This window comes from Pangasianodon hypophthalmus, chromosome 27 (assembly GCF_027358585.1).
Source record: "Pangasianodon hypophthalmus isolate fPanHyp1 chromosome 27, fPanHyp1.pri, whole genome shotgun sequence".
Classification (NCBI taxonomy): Eukaryota; Metazoa; Chordata; class Actinopteri; order Siluriformes; family Pangasiidae; genus Pangasianodon; species Pangasianodon hypophthalmus.
The window spans coordinates 4,988,855-5,009,250 of NC_069736.1; the positions used below are offsets into that span (position 1 = coordinate 4,988,855).

At 37.5% G+C, this 20,396-nt stretch overlaps 1 protein-coding gene across 2 annotated transcripts in view; it reads right to left on the bottom strand.

Annotated features, from left to right (window-relative positions):
* npr2 (natriuretic peptide receptor 2) overlaps window positions 1–19,259 on the bottom strand; it is a 45,760-nt gene extending 26,501 nt beyond the window's left edge. Inside the window, exons 1-7 of one of the 2 annotated variants that reach the window (XM_053230403.1) lie at window positions 19,095–19,259; window positions 18,255–18,958; window positions 7,173–7,360; window positions 5,960–6,073; window positions 5,236–5,371; window positions 4,366–4,460; window positions 252–369 (exon numbers count right to left, since the gene is read on the bottom strand). In XM_053230403.1, coding sequence (XP_053086378.1) covers window positions 252–369; window positions 4,366–4,460; window positions 5,236–5,371; window positions 5,960–6,073; window positions 7,173–7,360; window positions 18,255–18,958; window positions 19,095–19,102 — 1,363 coding nt within the window. In that variant the 5' untranslated portion in view covers window positions 19,103–19,259. The remainder of the gene's footprint in view (window positions 1–251; window positions 370–4,365; window positions 4,461–5,235; window positions 5,372–5,959; window positions 6,074–7,172; window positions 7,361–18,254; window positions 18,959–19,094) is intronic. The other variant, XM_053230404.1, reaches the window with a different exon arrangement.
* Between the last annotated feature and the right edge of the window lie 1,137 nt (window positions 19,260–20,396).

The following is a 20,396-nucleotide window of genomic DNA, read 5'->3' on the forward strand; positions in this document are numbered from 1 at the left end:
GAAGTACTGCACAAGAACATTTGAATCATTAGGTGATTCGCATCTAAAAAAAAATTATAGCATTTTTCATGTAATGTCTCACACCTGGAAATGTTTTGTTTTGTGATGTTTTTTAAGTACAACCATAGGATAACATTAACTGTATGTCTACTTCCAAACAGACATGCTTATGCTGCAAATCACTAAAATAATTTTTAAAAAAATCTAAAAATGTAAAAACAAACAAAAAAAAATCATTCGTTTCCCCTTACCTTCACACGAGACCAGACATCGAGGCTCATCGAGTGGTGGGCAGCCCTTTGGCCAGTGAATCCTCTCTGTAGCCGACCACATAATTTCCTTATTGGTTCCATTATAGTGACCAACAACCTATGCAGAAAAAGAGTTTATTCTAGTTTGTAAGCCTGCTCTTTAATTCAAATATGGCTGAGATATATTCTCTTACTGAATGTATGCTCTATAATTATACTCAGTTCCATGCAGGATCAAGATGGAGTTGGAGGAAAGCTGTCCTTCAAAACCGTAATGTAGTATTTCAAAAAGACTTCGTTCAAAGAAAGGTTTATTAGAAATATATATATGGTCATGATTATTCATTCATCAACAGTAAACGCTTTCACACCTTCACATTAGGGGAAATTGCACGTAACTAGTCCACTGACTGGCATGTGTTTGGAAGTGAGAACCCTGAAGAACTCAGACCCTGGGAGAACATGTGAAACTCCACCCAGACAGTAGCCCAAGCTAAGGGTTTAAAAACTGGAACCCAGGAACTGAGAGGCAAAAACCTACGAACTGCACCAATACACCACCGTAAAGTCATAACTAACTACTAAAAATTCCCATGGGACTCATACTGGAATCCGTGAGCCTGTTCTATATACCATGTCATGAAAGATAGATTAAGCCCAGAATGTCTCTGGGATTCAAATGAAGCACCCACAGCAAATAAAATTCCTATAAAACCCATAGAATTTCCATGAAATAATAATAATATAGTGAAATAAAGTCCATATGAGACTCACACTACATATAACTCACATAGGAGAGTGGAATGTAATTTACTTAGCCATAAAACCCCACAGAAATAAGGCCATATTCTAATGAATAACCCAATCCAATCCAGATATTCCAATAAGCAACCTATTAATATCCAAGCAGAATCCTACAGAGGTAGATATTCCAATGAATAACCATAAATATCCAATAGGAACCCAATAGAAATAAATATTCCAATGGCTAACCCATAAATATTCAATAGGAACCCTATAGAAATATATCATATTCCAATGAGCAAACTATAAATATCCAATAAGGAACCTACAGAAATAGATCATATTCCAATGGATAATCCATAATATCCAATAAGAACCCTATAGAAATACTTATTCCAATGAATAACCCATTTGATTACCCAATGTACTATGAACTCAACATCAGAATCCCAGTAAATACATGGAACTCCAATTGAATACCCAATAAAAAAAAATTCATGAGAATCCCATTGAATTTTGAATAAGGAATTATTTGCCACCACTTTAAATCCTCGCTTGTGACATAAAAACTGGCATTAGAGACTTCAGTACCTGATCTTTTGCACTGAAAACTGAATTACCTAGTTTTTAGATCTACATCTTCAGTGGTAAATGTGCTTTGTGGATGATGCTTGTTGAAAGGATAATATAAACCACGCGTAATCTTCAAGGTATATGGAGTAACTATGGCAACAGGGTACAGAGGGGAAAAATCTAACAATATAGCCATTTGCTATACCTGTGTTTCAGGTTGGATACTGAGTGTGCAGCAGATCTGTTAAAGGGATTGAGTCTAGAGAGCTACAGTCCCTGTCCAAGAATATAAATCAAGCATTCTTGACCCACCTAACCTGTTGTTTTTCCATGGATTTTTTTCCTGCTTATACAGACATGTCTTTCATAGCCTTACCAATGAATTTACTGAAGAACTGCACCGAGTAAAATAATTACCAATGTCTGCAATCGACATTACTAATAGGTTACAGATGCTTTTTAGCGCTTCAAGCTCACAACCCTGTTTATCTTCAGGAAAACACCCATAAAAAAGGAACACCTACACATTTAGCTGAAATTTCATCACCAACGGTGTAAATAAACTCCACTATTTATTCGAGACAAACAAGAACCGTATGAGCTGCTTAACACCCACTGCAAAAGACAAATGTCTCCTTCAATCTGAAGAAAACCTTTCAGTCTAAAAGAATTTTCTTTAAATGTCTTATAACTACGCAATCCATCCAAGGTTATGTCTGCTGCAAATTGTCACATGGTGCAAATGCAGAGTGTGTGATGTAGCCCAATTATTTATTTATTTATTTATTTAAAAAAATATATATATATATTATTTATTTATTTATTATTATTTTTTAACTAAACATACTATACACCCTCACCACTGATATTCATTATTGCAGTGTTTCATAGGCAGGAAAAACAACAAGAAATTAGACCATATTTTATGGTGGCTCGTACGTGCAAAACACATTCACAAACCGTAAACACAACAGCAACTTCAGAAACACACCAGCAAAACCTAAAACACAACAAAACCAAAAACACAACCGCAAAACCAAAAACACAACAGCAACTTCAGAAACACACCAGCAAAACCCAAAACACAACAAAACCCAAAACACAACCGCAAAACCAAAAACACAACCGCAAAACCAAAAACACAACCGCAAAACCAAAAACACAACAGCAAAACCAAAAACATGCAATCAAATTCAAAAACATGGCAGCAAAATCAGTAAAACAAAAACATAAAAGCAAAACCAAAGACATAACAGCAAAACCAAAACCACACCAGAAAAAACAAAGACAAAACAGCGAAACCAAAAACATAACAGCAAAACCAAAAACACAACAGCAACTTCAGAAACACACCAGCAAAACCTAAAACACAACAAAACCAAAAACACAACAGCAAAACCAAAAACACAACAGCAAAACCAAAAACACAACAAAACCAAAAACATGCAATCAAATTCGAAAACATGGCAGCAAAATCAGTAAAACAAAAACATAACAGCAAAACCAAAACCACAACAGAAAAAACAAAGACAAAACAGCAAAACCAAAAACATAACAGCAAAGCCTAAATCATGACAGAAACTTAATAAACATGACAGCATTAACTCAAAACGGAAAAGGGTAAGTCCTTACTGAACTTACCCTTATGCCTACAACGCATGTCGGAAATATGAGCCTAAATGAATCTACTGACACTTTTATTTGTCCTTATTTTTATCAAGGTCATTCATATCATGTTATTTTATATATGCGGTCAAATTTGAAAGCTGAAAAGCTGCCTAAAGGAAGCCGGGTTATTCAGAAGAAAGAATTACTCCTCACTATAAGAACATATGTAACTTTACATTAAATCATTTTTGTCAGTCTAACTAGATAACAGACTGAAAAATGCAATTCTTTTTTTCCTCATACTCCATGTCCAATCAGCAAAGAGTATGAGATGTTCAATAAGGACCTAGCTGGTTTTTTTTGAGTTAATCTTTACGTGGTTTTGGTTTGCTGTTGTGTTTTTTGGTTTGTGTTTTGCACTTTTGGGCCACTGTAATATTCCAATGAGTAACTATATAAAAACAACTGGATTGTACTATGAACTCCCATTAAATTCCCAACTGCTCCATAGAAGTCCAATTGGATACTCAAGGAAAATTTCATGGGACTTTTTATAAGGAATTATTCCATGCCACTTTATATCCTCATTTGAGATATACTTTATAACAACAAGAAGACGTCAAAAGAACTTACTTCACATTGTTGATTAAACTCAGACAGTTAAAGTCAGACAGCTGTTTAAATTCCATTACAAATCTACAGTTGAGTGCAAAAATTTGTGCGCCCTTACGACAAAATGAAAAATACCAGGACATTTAGAGTGCATGCCCTTTTATAGCAAAAATGTTCAGCTATCAATAGTAAAAAGGAAAAAAAAAAAAGTTAAAATGTTTACACTTCCTTTCTGAATGTGAAACAATGACTTCACATGAATAATGAATATTCACTAATGACTTCTAAGCCCACCATATTCCTTCATAAACACAATTTTGGATTTCTGTTTTTGTGAAAGAAAATACAGGTACATTTCCCTTTTTTTCCATTCAAAAGCTACTGGGGATGTAAACTCTTGCATGCAACTGCATTAACAGGAACCACATACTGTGTAGTTCCAGTCGTCTTGTTAAACTAAACCCAAAATATGCCATGTGATCCTTTAACCAAATGCACTGCTGATGTTTGTGCAAAAAAACGCCTATGCTTTTATCGATATTAACGATAGGGACAAGGATTTATTTGCTGAACTTACACCATACTGTCCAGTTTCCAGGTTGGTCATGGCCCAGAGGCTGAAGTCTGTGAACCTGGCGTTGGTTTTATCTGTACTGATGAGACCTGTCACTCCTGAAACACAGATTAAATTAAAACAGTGAGGAAAGTGGCAATGTATTCAGAGCAATGATTAAAAAAAGCTTGGATTGTACTGTTACTTTTAACTTTTTAAACCAAACAACATCTAAACCCCATAAAGATGTGTCTCATTGCTTTGTTATCAATTCTACAGCTATTATTCATGAACTGCAGGAAAACTAATAGAAAAAATATGTAGTAAATATAAATCCTGGGAGTTTAAGAAGTTGTAAATGACGGCTTTATGCTGTAATCGTTTGAGTATTGATATAGTTTCACAACAGACAAAAGGGCATGTCAGGTTACATTCTGTTCTGTTAAGCCATCATCTGTTCAAATAAGCTGGCAAAACGCACCAGTAACTGGAACACGAAAGTTGAATTGTTCCTTTAATGGACATTTTCCCCTCTGAGATGCTGATTCTTGACAGGATATACAACCACTAAGTTATCTCTCCAGCCTGACCGTGCACTCGGTATTACGCCTGGCTCCAGTACGCTTTTGGCACAAAGCAAGTCGGAGAAAGTTCATGTCTCAACTTTATTCCTATGACAAGTTTCGGCAGATGGGCTGCGTATTAGAAACACATTTTCGGCACATTTGTTGATGCTGGCCAAGACAGGCTTTCACATCTCAATCACAATCCTCTCTACCCAGAGTCTCTCTCTACACTATCCATTGCGTGTTGCGTTGTTTGCATCTAGAGAGCAATCATTCATTTAAAACATGGCATTTATAGTCTGTGCAGAGTAACTGAAACCGGATGTACCCCAGATCCTGCGGTTCTGCATCCTTGCAATGACACCGACACCATCGTTCTGCGACACTCCGTCTGCTAAAGCCTCATTCAGGGCCTTCACGTAGAGCATAAATCCGTCATGGAAACACCCGGCAATGAAATCCATCTGAAACAGGCAGAAAAAAAACAACAACAACAAAAAAAATCAGTCATACATTCCAATTTTGCATGCTATGTCTATATTAGAAGTATAAAGTAATGATTTGTAGGATGGTGTCGAGTTACAAAGAAATCCTGACTAGGTTCATTCTCAAATGCAAGATGTATTTTTTTTTGTATTTGCATGCCTTGAGGCCATATTTTCAGTATGAACCGTTCTTGGGTTTCAGCCGCTTTGTCTGCTATATTTATCCCCAAGCACAGCTGATTCCGGAAAATGAGCCTGACACGAGGAAGCCAAACTCTTGTTTCCACGGTTTGTAGGTGTCATATCTGATCAGCGACTGCATGCGGCGGCTGGAGAAATAGCAGCACGCTTCACTGAGCGCTACAGAAAACACGGCGGACCTCCAACGGCCTTCACATGACTAGACTTGGACTGAACTTCTCATCGATTACATTTATCCTACGTCGCTTCCCAGCATTTTCAAGGTTACCGAGTGAAAGTCAACATGAAACGGTGCTCATATTTGCTTCATTGTTTATTTAGTGCTGTTTTGAGTAACCAGGGAATTTAAAGATCAAGCGCACTTACCAAAGACGGTTCCAACTGAATGTTAAAGTCCTGCGTTGTTCTCTTGTGGAGTTCGGTACGGAAAGCTGTGTACTCTGGGTTGTCTGGCTCCCGGTACGTTATAACGAATACAGACTAGAAAAGAAAAGACAGCTTAAGTTAAACAAAAAGAATACCATAATATGAACTTCGGAAATTTTCCAGCAGGGTAAAAAAATACGTTAGTGTTCTGTTTATAGGAACAGATACAAAAAGCACTACTTTAAACAGTTTATACCACATTGCTGTTGAATTCTCAAATCCGATTAGTCAGAGCAGTGATAACAGGAACTAACTGCATCATGGAATTTCCAGAACATTAAATGTAACTACAAATGGCTAAAAAACACAAAGTGTCATTCATTAATAAATTTTAAAAATGTAAGTGTTTCTTTCTCAACTTCCTCCCTTTCTTCCTCACAATCTCGCTCTCTCTCCCATTCTCCCCCAGTTTCTCTCTCCTTATTTCTCTGCCTTGTTTGATCTTTCTTTCTTTCTTTCTTTCTTTTTCTGCTTTTTCTCATTTATCTTTCTCCTTTTCTGTCTCTATTAATTTTTTTATTTGTCCCATATTTGTTTTTTTCTTGCTAACTTTCTTTCTTTCCCTCTCCCTTTATTTTTCTTTCCTCCTTTCTATTTGTCCTCATTTTTTTTTCTTTTTCAATTTTCTGTCTGTTTCTCTCTTCCTTTCTTTCTCTTGCATTCTCAGCCTCCCTCTATCTTTCCTTTCCACTTTCACATCTTCTGTGTCTGTTTGATTCTTTCGTTCTCATTTTTTCCACACTCTTCCTTTCTCTCCCTTTCGGTCTCTCTTTCTTTCTCTTCCTTTCGCTTTTCACTCTTTTGCTTTTCTTGTATTTGTGTACTCTCATGCTCCCTCATTCTTTCTTTATCTTCACTTTTCACTCCTTTTCTTTTCTTTCCCTCTTTCTTAGTACCTGCACGTTTCACTGCAGTGTTGCACGTCACGTAATGACATTCTCTTTAAAAATGTAAACCTGTGATCAGAAACTGTGACTTTGTGTTTTACGCTTAGCATAGCCCCTCCCCCTAAACACACTTACTAAAATGGTTTTGCACATTATGAAAATTGTCACATATTTGAGTAGGCGAAGCTACGTTTTAAGTTTTAAAGTCCATTTTGAATGACTTGAGGAAGATAATCAGGCTAAAAAAGACATTTCTGCAGGTGTACCTGGAAGAGCTTGACTGGATCCTTCCACTGAACATCTGAGCTCTGCCACGGCCGGTGCATATCATCACTCAGGCTCTCACCAAACGCATCCAGGTAGAAGATGGCGTAGTCTTCTGGGTTCTTCACCTCCTCCTCAAAGCTGTGCATGATTTTAAAGAACGTCTGAAGAGGTCCGCAGATGTACACGACTAGGGGAAGACGAGAGGTGTTGTACAGAGAGGAACACAGGACACAGAACTCTAACACTACTTACAGCAGTTTTCTTTCTTTTTAGTAACTATTACAAAATGTAATTATGTTAATATTGTTAATATGTTTAGTACTCGAACTTGAACTGTGCTTATACATTTACAAATGTTGGCAGCTGTGGACATTTTCATTGAGATGAATCATTTCATCATTAAAAAAGGCCGATGCTGGCAATCCCTACGTAGTACAAGTGCCCTACATAGGCTTCATAACATAATGGAACGTAGCCTTTATGCCTTTGGGAAAATGCACACATTCTGCTTTTAAAGGGAATGACAGGATATTGTATTATTATATTATTATTATATTATTAGATATTGCAACAGCACACCTAACCACACCTCATGATTTTGTGCTCAACACACCCCTTTTAACATTTTCACCGCTCTGCACCACATGTAAAAATATTTAACGTCACAACCCTACGCTTTCTTTTTTTCCCCTCTGTATCTCATTTAAGATTCGAAGTACAACCCTGACATGGATTATCGCCATCAAGTTAAGACTCTTTAAAGTTACGTACAAAGCTCAAAATGGGTTTCTGGGGCAAAGTCAAAACGAAGAAGCAGGTCACATATGCGTGCCTACACTGTTTTTTTTCCCCCTGCTGTCGGATTTATAGGCATTATTTCCATTAGTGGGCTGGGCTCCCAGTTAGCAGCCATTTCCTCAAATGTTAGCGCAAAAAAGCCGGGCCCCAGTCCACCACTCAAACCCGAAAGCCTTCAGTCTATGCAGGCTGACTCACGCCAAGCCGTCCCGCTGTCTCCTGGATGTCCACCAAGATAAATTCACAAAGAAAGGCAAGGTAAACGTTCGCAAGAATGAATGGAGATGGTTCACTTATTGTCAATTAAACACACATGCCCATGGTGCAATTCAGGCTTAAAAGCTGAGGTTCATTGTTTGTGTGTGTGTGTGTATGTGTGCGTGTGTGTGTGTGTGTGTGTGTGTGTGTGAGACTCTTTTCCTAATGGAATTCTTGGACTGTGCAGTTGGACGCACATGCAGACATGCACGCAGACACATACACACCCTCCGAAACTAAAAAACATAGCTTCACTTCACACCTTCTCCTATTCAACTACTTGACATTTGCTTTCAAAATGTTTCCAATTTTCTATAAGGCAAACCATTCAAACAGTGTTTGCTCTCGAGACTTTGTCTTCCTTTGTAATTCGAACACAGTATTGACATCACATGATTTTTTGGGGGGTTTAATTCAATACAATGACCGAGAAATTCCATTATAGATTACATTATTGTAATTTTCAGTTTAAATATGGTTCACCAAAAAAAAAAAAAAAAAAAAAAAAAAAAAAAGGGATAACACAAAATAACCATAAATATCTGGAAGCATTTCCATTCCAGTGAGTCACTGTTTCTCAAAGGTAAACCAGCAGGCGAGAAAAAACAGCTGTGACAATATGAGCTTCGGGGTCAAGCCTGTTTTCAGCAGACAGAAATGAATGGAATGCCAAGACCAGAAAAGCCGAACAAGCCCTGACAGTCATTACCTCGCCGTGACCCCGAGACATTACAACAACATTAAGCACTACTCTATATGCAACTCTGCAACAGGATTTGTGTGAGAAAAGTTCGGTTCTCTTAGGTTTTTAATAAAAATGGGAACACAGTATTTAAGTCAGAGTCAATTCAAGACTCTGAATGACCAGATGCTTGTGAGTTTAAACTCCAGAGTGCTGCTGTAGAGCTCCAAATCGAAACCCTTCACCCCCAACCGCTCAGCCATATGTTTCCATGGGACTGTGATCACTTTGGATAAAACCTCCATCAAATTAATAAACATAAGTGACTTCTTCTTCTTAAGTGTGATAATCATCATCTTTATATACACTACCTGTCAAACATTTCCTGAAGTTTCTTACATTTATTAGAGTTTATACTGCAGTTCCACTGAATTTCTCAGATCTGATTTGTTATTAATATTTTTTTAACATGAGGCTGTAATTCATATCACAGATTTATATTAGATTGCTCATTCTAATTCTTCAGAGATTTTTTTCTGACTCTTAGAGAATTATATGGCAGACTAGTCATAATCTAAGGCTTAAAAAAGTGTCATTTAACAAAGGAAAAAGTATAATTACTGATATGGTGAAGCTCTCTCTAAAGAGATGTTTATTCAACATTTATGGAAGGAGTCTCCAGTTTTTTGCCAGGAGGTTTTCCATCAAGGCAAAGTCTTCAGGACAGCAGAGTTTGTGCTTTCTGGTTTCTCAATAAAATAACAAGCTGCATTTTTTTTATCTGAAAGACAAAAGGCTGCTAGGGGAAGGATATATACGATAACAGAAGGAACAACTTGTTTTGGACGATCCCCAACATTAACCATAACTAAATAAATGGATAAAAAGTATGATGTGTCATAAAATCTTTATTACACTGCTGTGGTACAAGAAGCATAAAACACTTCAGCATGTGCTGTGATTAGAAAATAATCAGCTATGGGGTGATAACAGCATCACCATCCCCCATGGTTGATCATTTTCCTATAGCAGCTCTCTCGAGGTGTTTTATTCCGTTAATTAATCACTGCTTTTGTCACTGACCAAACAAAATGCTACAGAATAGCAATTAAGCAAGGAAAGCTAAATCTGTGTGGAACTAATTAACTGCTCGCTCTCAGATCTTAGACTCTAAATGAGCGCTTTATTAAAGGCAGGCACACATGGAGGATAAATCCGCTAAGCCAATAGATAGAACACTCATAGACAGTGCTTAAAAGACATTAAAAAAAATAATAATAATAAAAAACATTAAGGTGTGGAGTACATAAAATGACTAGTTAGAGTCAAAAAGATTGGGCCATTTCCAACTAGATTAGATTACATCTAGATTGTTCCAATAAACTAAAGTCATTTTCTAGCTTCTATATTTCACTCATATGTAATCACTGGTTAGATTTTTTTTCTAAAGAGTATTTAAAATGAGGTCAATTAAAAAAAAAAAACGTTATATATACTGGCAGTGTAGTTAGAGTAGTAATCTGGGCAGTTGCATAATAAGAAGCTGTCAATGTCAGAAACAGTACAGTGTTGTTTATCTCTTTAGCTGGAGTGCAGACGTGCAGAAAGACCCACCTTCGAATTAAAATCTTGGCCTGTCATATGCAAGTGCAAAGGCTTGCAACCCCGTGGCTTTTAAGTGGGAAAAAATTAAAATGCATGTTTTTTTTTGTTTTTTTTAATTCAACAGAAACTATAGGTAGAAAATATTTGCCATGACCATGACCACTTCTATCTCTCAGAAGATTTCAGGAGCAATGGATAAATATTACAGCTAAGAGGATCCAAAAGTCGTTCAGAGGATATATAAAAGATTGGGCTTTTAGGCAGTAAAAACAAAGTGTGGGAACAGAATTGATTACAGGGTGTTTATGTAGAGAGCAAACCTTCGAACACTAATTTTTTTCATTATCTGGATATTTTTGCTACTTATTTTGTACTTTGCCTTGTTGTTAAAAATTAAGCATTTATTTTTCATTTTGTTCGAAGGGGGTGCAAACTTTCTCACAAAAGTCTCACTTTTGCTTAAATCTTTTGACCACCCTGGCAGTTCTTTTGTTAACAAACTGTATTCAAGCTAATAAAGTTTCACGTCAATCCAGCTAGCGTTATAATAACTTACACACACAGAAACACACACACACAAAATACTTTTAACCATTTTCTTTATGAGACAGGTATGAAATGGTCGCTAGTCATTACCACAGGATTTGTTATGCTAATCACTGCTATGAAATGAGCAGAAAGTTAACTTTACAACAACTGCAAGCAATTAGCCATAAAAAAAACCTTTTAAAATGTTCATGTTTCTTAACAGGACTAGTTAAAAGCCGGAATAATCATGGCACAATGGGGCCGTTATGAAACACAACTCAGTGCTTGACTAAATATTATCAGACAACCACTTTGCGGTGATGCTATCACTGCTCTCGCTGCTGCGCTAATTGCGTATGTTTTGGCATTTAAACAGGCTACAAGGAGCAGACTGAGAGATACAATAGGTTCCTTACTTAGAGCTTCTCTGGGATTAAAAAGAAAGAGAGAGAAAGAGAGAGAGAGAGAGAGAGAGAGAGAGAGAGAAATGAAAATGATTTCTCCTTTGTTTTATTTTTCATCATTTCAGATGAATTTTGGCCTAAAATTAATGAACAATCTTGAATGACCAAGATGTTTATCAGCAAGTACTGGTTATCTTCGAGCATGAACAACTTCCATTTTTAATTAAAATACGCAAAATATCTACAAAACACTTTTTAAAAAAGATACCTTATATATACACTTTCTGTAGTGACAAGAAACTCTCAAAAAAAAAAATCTCTAAAAAAACTATTTTGATTTTACTGGGACTTGCTGTAAATGCTTGCTGTACTGCTAATATGCATCACCACATGTTTTTAATAGCAAGACGGAGACTAAAAAAATCTCAAAGAACTGAATTCCTGCCATATGTCTCATGAAAATGTCATTTTATTGAATGGACCATGCTTCACATGAAGAGAATTTTGTAATCTGAAAGGCTGTAATCTGGGAAATACCTATAAATGTTAAGAAAAATCATGTGAAATGGTACAATAACCACTGAAAACAGTTCATGTTGGCTTTCACTGTTAAAACAAAAAAAAAAGACTGCAGTAATAGACAATGATCTTCTCTAAGCTGACACATGAAGAGACGCTGGCCTTTGCACTGGTAATAATGAGCACACTGCAGCAGGACCAGCAGAAGATTTCTCAGGTTAAAAATAGACATATCAGTGTAGGCTTTTGAAAAACATGCTGCCCCTTTTCCCGGGTAGCCAACAACCTCTGAAACGCACTTTATTTCTGCAAGACGTCCAACGAAAATTGGCCGGAAATGACCGTGAGATGGTTTAGTAATAAAGAAGAGAGACAGGGATTGAGGATGAGAGACAGCCGGAGATGCCGTGCTGATCATACGTTAAATGAGGACGCTATAAGAGGTTGACATGGATGCATGTTGCCATGGTAGTGAGAACAGCTCATGCCTACACACAGGACCGGAATCGCGCTGTAACATTTTAAGTGGTTTATATAATGCAACGAATCCTTTCCAGAGCATTAATAACCTGTCTGATCAAACACTCCTGCTACTGAGAGCAGAATTATACACTGTAATTAATATTTTGACACTGGACCCTGGACAAGGAGCATTCATCTTAAAGTATATTATACCACAGCACTGTTGAATTCTCGATTGGTTAGAAGGTGGTGATTAATTTTCTATAACAGCAACTCTGACAATAATTACAGCTGTAATTCAAATCCCAGGTTTATATCAGTGCACTCGTTCTAATAAGTTATCGTTTCTATAGTAACAACTCATCCACGGGTTGATGGTGATATATAAGTTCTCTGTGAGGAGACGTTGATTTAACATGTAAGCAAGGAGTCTTCAGTGTAACAGCCGGAGGTAAAGCTGTAACTTTTCACCACAGTGAACTCTTCATAAGAGAGGATTTTGTGGTTTCTTAATATCAGAAAAAAGTTGTGTTTTTTGTCTTATTAACTTCAAGAGAGAAAAAAAAGAGAGGCTGGTGAGGAAACAAATGTTTATAACAATGTAAGTGATAACTAGTTTCATGTAAATTCAACATAAAAACTAACTATGTATGGATTAAAAAGTATGACGTATTGTTTTTTTTTAATAAATTAAAAAAAAGGTTTGAAATATTAGGAATAAAATACTCTGGGGGGTAACAGTAACTCTGCGTCTTTGCGTCAGGGCCTCATCACACTATCATGTCATTGATTATTTTACTATAACTGCATGCTCCGTTGGGTTTTATTACTTTCGTACTCTGTAATTATAGTAAAAACATTAGCAAATGTGTATAGTAATGAGAGTGCAAGTTAAGACCCTGGGATGTTTCCTGGGAGTTTAAGAGGTTTTTAAAGCTAAGTGTATTTAAAATTTTATTCTGTATTTAAAGCTAAGTCAGCACGCTCTCATAAACGCATATTTGTACGCATTTGTGATCTGTATTGTACAGTTTATACGAGGATGAGCGTGCTAAGTCTAGCTTTCCTTATGAATTTCATTCATATGAAATTGGAAAAAAATTTCTGATAGCACCCGTAGAAACGTAGGTTCATCAAAGGTTCTTCAGATAGATAGATGTTCTTAGCTTCCTAAAGAGGTTCTTCTTGGAACCCTGGATAAAAAAATATCTACCAAATGAATGAATGTAAAGGTAAAAAAAAATGTCCTCCTTATTACTAGGGATGTAATCGTACACAAATACATTATTCAGAATGATTGTTGTAGATACAAACACAGATAAAAATAGGAGGTGTGCTATTTTTTTTTTTTTTTTTTTTTTACGAAAAAGTTCACAATGCATCTGGTTGAGACTAGAGGTGTGCATCGGAACTGGGATCTCCGGAAAACAAAAAAGTTGCACGAGCGTGAGTTTTTCACTTTCATGAAGGTGCAAGCAAAAGCTGTCAGATATGAAGCTCAAATAAAGACTATGTTCATTAACATGAACATGTGGCAATCCTTAGTAACTGCCTGGTCAGGGTTTAAATGAGGCTACTAGTTTGGTTATAAAAACAAAAAAATAATAACTGCATGAGCAGAAATATAAAAACAATCCCGCCCTCACCTCTAGCTGAGACCAATTATTAACCCGAGTGATGGAGATGATGTTGAGGAACATCATGAGAACATGACACTGACAGTACCACGACCACTTCAGGTTTAAATCCAAATAAAGATAGAGATATGAATATTTGGGGTAATAAACACATACAGATACAGATTACTATCTGACATTGTGTTACGTCCCTACTTATTATTAAACATGGATTAACGTGGAATCAAAATGGTTTTATTTAGGATCTCCAGCCTCCAGTGATTATAAGCTTTTAAGCTATGCTTTAAAATATAACAAAGCTAATAGTCTGGTTTAATAAACGATTATGCTTTAGGGAGTTTTTGTACCTCCTATTCATTCTTACATATATAACGGCAAGTTGTTTCCTGCATGTCTGCGTAATTAAGGCTTGACTTTGGCCCAAATAACATGATAACCATCTAAAAATGTGCTATTACTGAGCTGTGCATTTTAAATCCATGGAAAGAAAGTTCAAAAGGTGACTAAACCTGTTTTGCAATGGAAAAAAAAAAACTTCTGCGAAATCACAAAAATAATAACTGGGAACTAAGACAGCACATAATAAGGCTGTACCTTCTGACCAACTTCTCTTTTCTGCTGATCTGCTGATATAAACTGTTTTTCTAACATAAGACGTGACCACCATTATAGTATATAAATACATATATATTGATATATACAGTTATAGTTTCGATATTTAGTTTATTTTAATGTCGTTACTCATTTTTATAAATTGAAGTATACTGCATTACAACAAATAAGAAGAGCTGATCAGCTGAGCCAGATGTTATTATATATAGCAAAAAGGATTATGTATAAACCTATTGCATATGTGTGTGTACGTATAAAGATAATACACTTCAATTACATTTCATTTCATTGAAACTAATTAATCAATTATATTCCACACTGAAGATGTCGTCTCCTGAAAAACTCCTATCTGTAAAATGTTACCAAAAATACACTCCTGAGGGACACAGGTGGTGGAACGCAGCCAAAATTCTGGCGGCTCCCAAAACAATGCCTCATTGTGGTCTAATTTAATTTAATTGAGTGGAGAGATGTGGACAGTGAGTGGGAGAAACATAAGCAGTAATACGTCTGTATGAGTAATATGCTTAAAAACATCACTTTTAAGAAACTAAAGGTACTACATTTTACAGTTGAGCCTCAAGGGTATGTGTTTTGTAGCTTTATTGTTAGGTACGCTTCACCTGGGAAAGTGAATACAGCATCTCTGAAGTTTTTAAGGTATTTAAGGTACTAATTTGACTTTAAGGACCACTGTTGTACATTAAATGAGTTTTAACAGTGCATTACATTCACTTTCCCAGAAAATAAAGGTATAAAAGACTTACTTAAACAGAGGTTAAGCACAGGAGAATAAGTACTAGTACTAAAATTTGATGGAAATATAAATCTTAAAATGGCATAACGATTGTATTAATGATGAAGTAATGTACTTACTGCTTTATAGAAATGATTGTAAAATATATTCCTTCAGTCACGCTGTTTTTTAACTACATTTGAGCTACATTTGATCATTAAAGCAAAACATGATTGTGTATCTTAGCCAGAAGAAAATAAGACATGGCATAAGATTTAATTAAGTTTAATGCCAAAAATGAAAAACAAGAAATACTGAAAACATAAGCCCTTAGGATGCACTCTTAGGCTACTGTTAAAAAAAACCAAAAAAAAAAACCTGCAGCATTCCTTGTCACTATGGTGGTACCGTCAAGCATACCTGCAAGCAAGGAGGTACCTTTTGTACCTTAATATTTATATTTTACCTAGAAATGTGCATGTAGTGTATCTTTAAAGCTTCACTCTACTTTACATCTGTTTCTTCAAGCTACATTATATCCATATGTCCAGGTTAAAGATACAAATAAGCCCTAAAGATAAGGATACCACCCCAGCAACAAGGCAAGGTACAGTTTAGTACCTTTTTTTCCCCCTAAAGGTTTCTATAGAAACTTACTGAAAACTTTTTTTAAATCACTTCCATGGTGCCATTGATAATCATTTTTTTATTAATAAAAAAAATTAATAAAATAGCATTGTTCCCAAATGACAGCAGTTCCCGCTTCCTAAATTCTAAGGTCCAATGCTCTCAGAAAAAGGGTACTATACTGTACCTTTCCTTGTCAATGGAGTGGCACAATCAAGGGGACAACTTTTGTACCCTTAGTGTGTATCTTTTACCTGAAAAGGTGCATAGTGCAGCTTTAAAGTAGTACTCTGAAAGCTCATTAAAGGTACACGAGCAGTTTTAAGTTGCCATTATGAATCTTAGACCATTTTTAAAGATACACTACATTCACTTTAACCTGTAAAAATGACAAAAGGTGTACGCTTAATGGTACCTGCTCAGTGACAAGGAAGGGTTTAGTTTAGTACCGTTTTTCTGAGTGTGTGAGACCTTCAAGTTCAGGGGCTAATTTGGGATTTAGGATTTGGTGAAGCATATTTCATGTGCCAATAATACCATTACATTTATGTCAGTTATTATTAAAGGAGATCTGATCATTGACACCATGGAAATTACAAAAAAAAACAAACAAACAAAAATTCTATACAAACTCTCAAAAAGGACTCCTAACCTGCACCTTTCCTTGTTGCTGGGGTGGTACCATCAAGTGGACATATTTTGTACCTTTAAGATGTATCGTCCACCTGGAAATGTGGATATAGTGTACCTTTAAAAATATATTTTGAAAGTAAAGCTTTAAGGGTACACTGCATGAATCTTTCCAGGTAAAAGATAAACAGCCTAGTAAAACTACAAAAGCTGTAACCTTGATGGTTCCATGCCAGTGACAAGCATTAGTACAGTTCAGTACTCTTTCTTCTCAGAGTGCACCTCAGTTCAGTACCCTTTCTTCTGAGAGTGCACCTCAGTGACAAGTATTAGTACAGTTCAGTACCCTTTCTTCTGAGAGTGCACCTCAGTGACAAGCATTAGTACAGTTCAGTACCCTTTCTTCTGAGAGTGCACCTCAGTGACAAGCATTAGTACAGTTCAGTACCCTTTCTTCTGAGAGTGCACCTCAGTGACAAGCATTAGTACAGTTCAGTACCCTTTCTTCTGAGAGTGCACCTCAGTGACAAGCATTAGTACAGTTCAGTACCCTTTTATTCTGAGAGTGCACCTCAGTGACAAGTATTAGTACAGTTCAGTACCTTTTATTCTGAGAATGCACCTCAGTTCAGTACTCTTTCTTTCAAGACTGCACCTCAGTTCAGTACACTTTCTTTTGAGAATGCACCTCAGTTCAGTACCTTTTATTCTGAGAGTGCACCTCAGTTCAGTACCCTTTCTTATGAGAATGCACCTCAGTGACAAGCATTAATACAGTTCAGTACCTTTTATTCTGAGAGCGCATCTCAGTTCAGTACTCTTTCTTTTGAGAATGCACCTCAGTTCAGTACCTTTTATTCTGAGAGTGCACCTCAGTTAAGTACGCTTTCTTTTGAGACTGCACCTCAGTTAAGTACTCTTTCTTCTGAGAGTGCATCTCAGCTCAGTACCCTTTATTCTGAGAGTGCACCTCAGTTCAGTACTCTTTCTTTTGAGAATGCACCTCAGTTCAGTACTTTCTTCTGAGAATGCACCTCAGTTCAGTACTCTTTCTTCTGAGAGTGCACCTCAGTGACAAGCATTAGTACAGTTCAGTACCTTTTATTCTGAGAGTGCACCTCAGTTCAGTACCCTTTCTTATGAGAATGCACCTCAGTGACAAGCATTAATACAGTTCAGTACCTTTTATTCTGAGAGTGCACCTCAGTTAAGTACTCTTTCTTTTGAGACTGCACCTCAGTTCAGTACCTTTTATTCTGAGAGTGCACCTCAGTTCAGTACCCTTTCTTCTGAGAGCGCACCTCAGTTCAGTACCCTTTCTTCTGAGAGTGCACCTCAGTTCAGTACCCTTTCTTCTGAGAGCGCACCTCAGTTCAGTACCCTTTCTTCTGAGAGCGCACCTCAGTTCAGTACCCTTTCTTCTGAGAGTGCACCTCAGTTCAGTACCCTTTCTTCTGAGAGTGCACCTCAGTTCAGTACCCTTTCTTCTGAGAGTGCACCTCAGTGACAAGCATTAGTACAGTTCAGTACCTTTTTGATCAGAGGGAAAGTGTTGTTTTAAATAAAACAGGGATGACACTTACTTCTTCCGTTCTCCTTGACAGAAGTGACGATGTCTTTATAATTGGAATGTTCTTCCTCGTAGGGAAAAGCTTCCACGGTGATGTTTTCGTCTCGCAGGTTGAGGAAAATGCCTTCAGAGAGGAAGAAGTGCGGCCGATCGTCCTGCTTTAAGTCGTGGAAGATCATCACCGCACGCCGCGTCCAGTTGAACTGCGCGTGCAGCGCGTTGACGAAGTCTCCCAGCTTGGTGGTGGTGGGTCCGGTGCGGAAGATAGTCCTGAACTCGTCTGTGTTATCGAAGCCGAAGGCGAGTCCTCCGGCGGTGATGAGCGGCAGCTTCCAGTGGGACGCGAACCTGCCCACCGAGGCCACGGAGTACACGCAGCCCGGGCCGATGAAGGCGTCCGGTTTGTGGTAGAGTTTCGTGTCCACGGCGATGATCTGCGCTTTGTTTTCGGAGCACGAGCCCGTGGAGTCTTCCACGCTGAAGTTCAGCAGGTTTATCCCGCGCGCTCCGAGAAGTCCGCTTTTCAGGATGTTCTCTCGCGCCATGCGTATCGCAGGCAGCACGCGCGGCGATGCCCACGGGTATTTAATGTTGTCCGGGAGCAACACGGCCACCGTGATGTTATTCCCTGCATCCGTTCTGCACCAAGTCAAGACGCAGCAAAGAAATATGACCAGGAAACAATGCACGAGATGCGTTTTATGTCCCATTCGGGCTCTGAAAAAAAAACAAAACAAAAAAAAAAACAAAAAAATAAAAAAACAAAAAAACAAATCCAAGCAGAAGTTCAAAAAGAAAGAAAATCCAAGGTGTTAAAAAAAATCCCAAGTGAAAGGTTTACGTGTTTCCTTACAAAATCATATGCAATCAAAATCAGTCCTGTACACAGCCGAGATGAAGGTCCATACAAGGGGTCCTTTAAAAAGTTGGTTTGTGAAGTTGCTTGTGGTTTTGACGCGTGCTGCTGGCTGCTTGCTCCTTCCTTCGACTGTTCTCTGTGATGATATTCATCCAAGTGGCCAAGTCGAAATGAGTGCAGTCCTCCTCTCAGTCTGCACGGCCCCTACACGTCATGTTAATAACCTGTTATAGCCACTACAACAGCGCCCTCTGGCGCTCAGGTGAAGTTTAAAGCCTTAACTAAATAAAGCAAAAATGGCCATGAACAGAGGTTTAGTACAGTAAACAATGCACTACAGGTTCACCAGATCTTAAAAATAAATAACTAAATGTATAAATTCTCCCCAAAATTTGATTGATTAAAAAAAGCTGTGGGGAAAATGATCAACTGAAACATAATGAGCTCCTTAGCAGCAACTGAGGCATCATTTTAACCTGGAAATAGAGCTCCAAAGTGGGCTAAAATGTCCGCTTTGTGCGGCCTCTTTCTCAGGCTCCATAGCAGGGTCAGATCCAGGGGCGGGTACAGCGAGGCACCGGCCCTAGCTGAAATCTGATTGGACCCTGAAGTGTCACTACACTGCAAAAATGACATCTTCGTAAGTGAAAATATCTTGAATATAGTCAGATTTATCTAGCATTTCCTATTATAAGATTACAATTAACCATATATACTATATTCAAGATATTTTCACTTTCATATTCAAGATATATCACTAAGATGTCATTTTTTGCAGTGTAGCTGATAGCTAAGCCTAATGTAGTAAGATCTGTAGTCATTAGCTGCCTGGCACTTTGTTGGCTAAATCTAGAAGGATGAGTGAACGTCACTGTTCGTTTGAAGTCCAACCATCATTTCAAATGCATCTTGTTACAGTTCCTGACAGACCATACTGACTGCAGTGCACATTGGAGTCTACCTGAAACCGACAGCACCAGCCACGCTAGCTTCATGGTAAGTTGCCATTCAACACCTGAGCTAATGGTTGAGTGAGCATTTACTTACTGTCCCTGAGCTTCTGTTTGTCCACTGTTAGGTGTCTAGCTAGAAAAGATTAGTTAAAGTTAAAGATTAGAGATAGCTAACATCGCACGTGCTTAACAGCACTACTTAGCTAGTTAGTTTTGACACCAAACCTTTATCTGCTAACTTCCAGGGACTGCTTTCAGATGATAGATGAAAATAATATATCACCCCATTTTACCAGTTGCCTCAGGTGTAACATCCACCCTGAGCTTGCCTCGCAACAGGGCT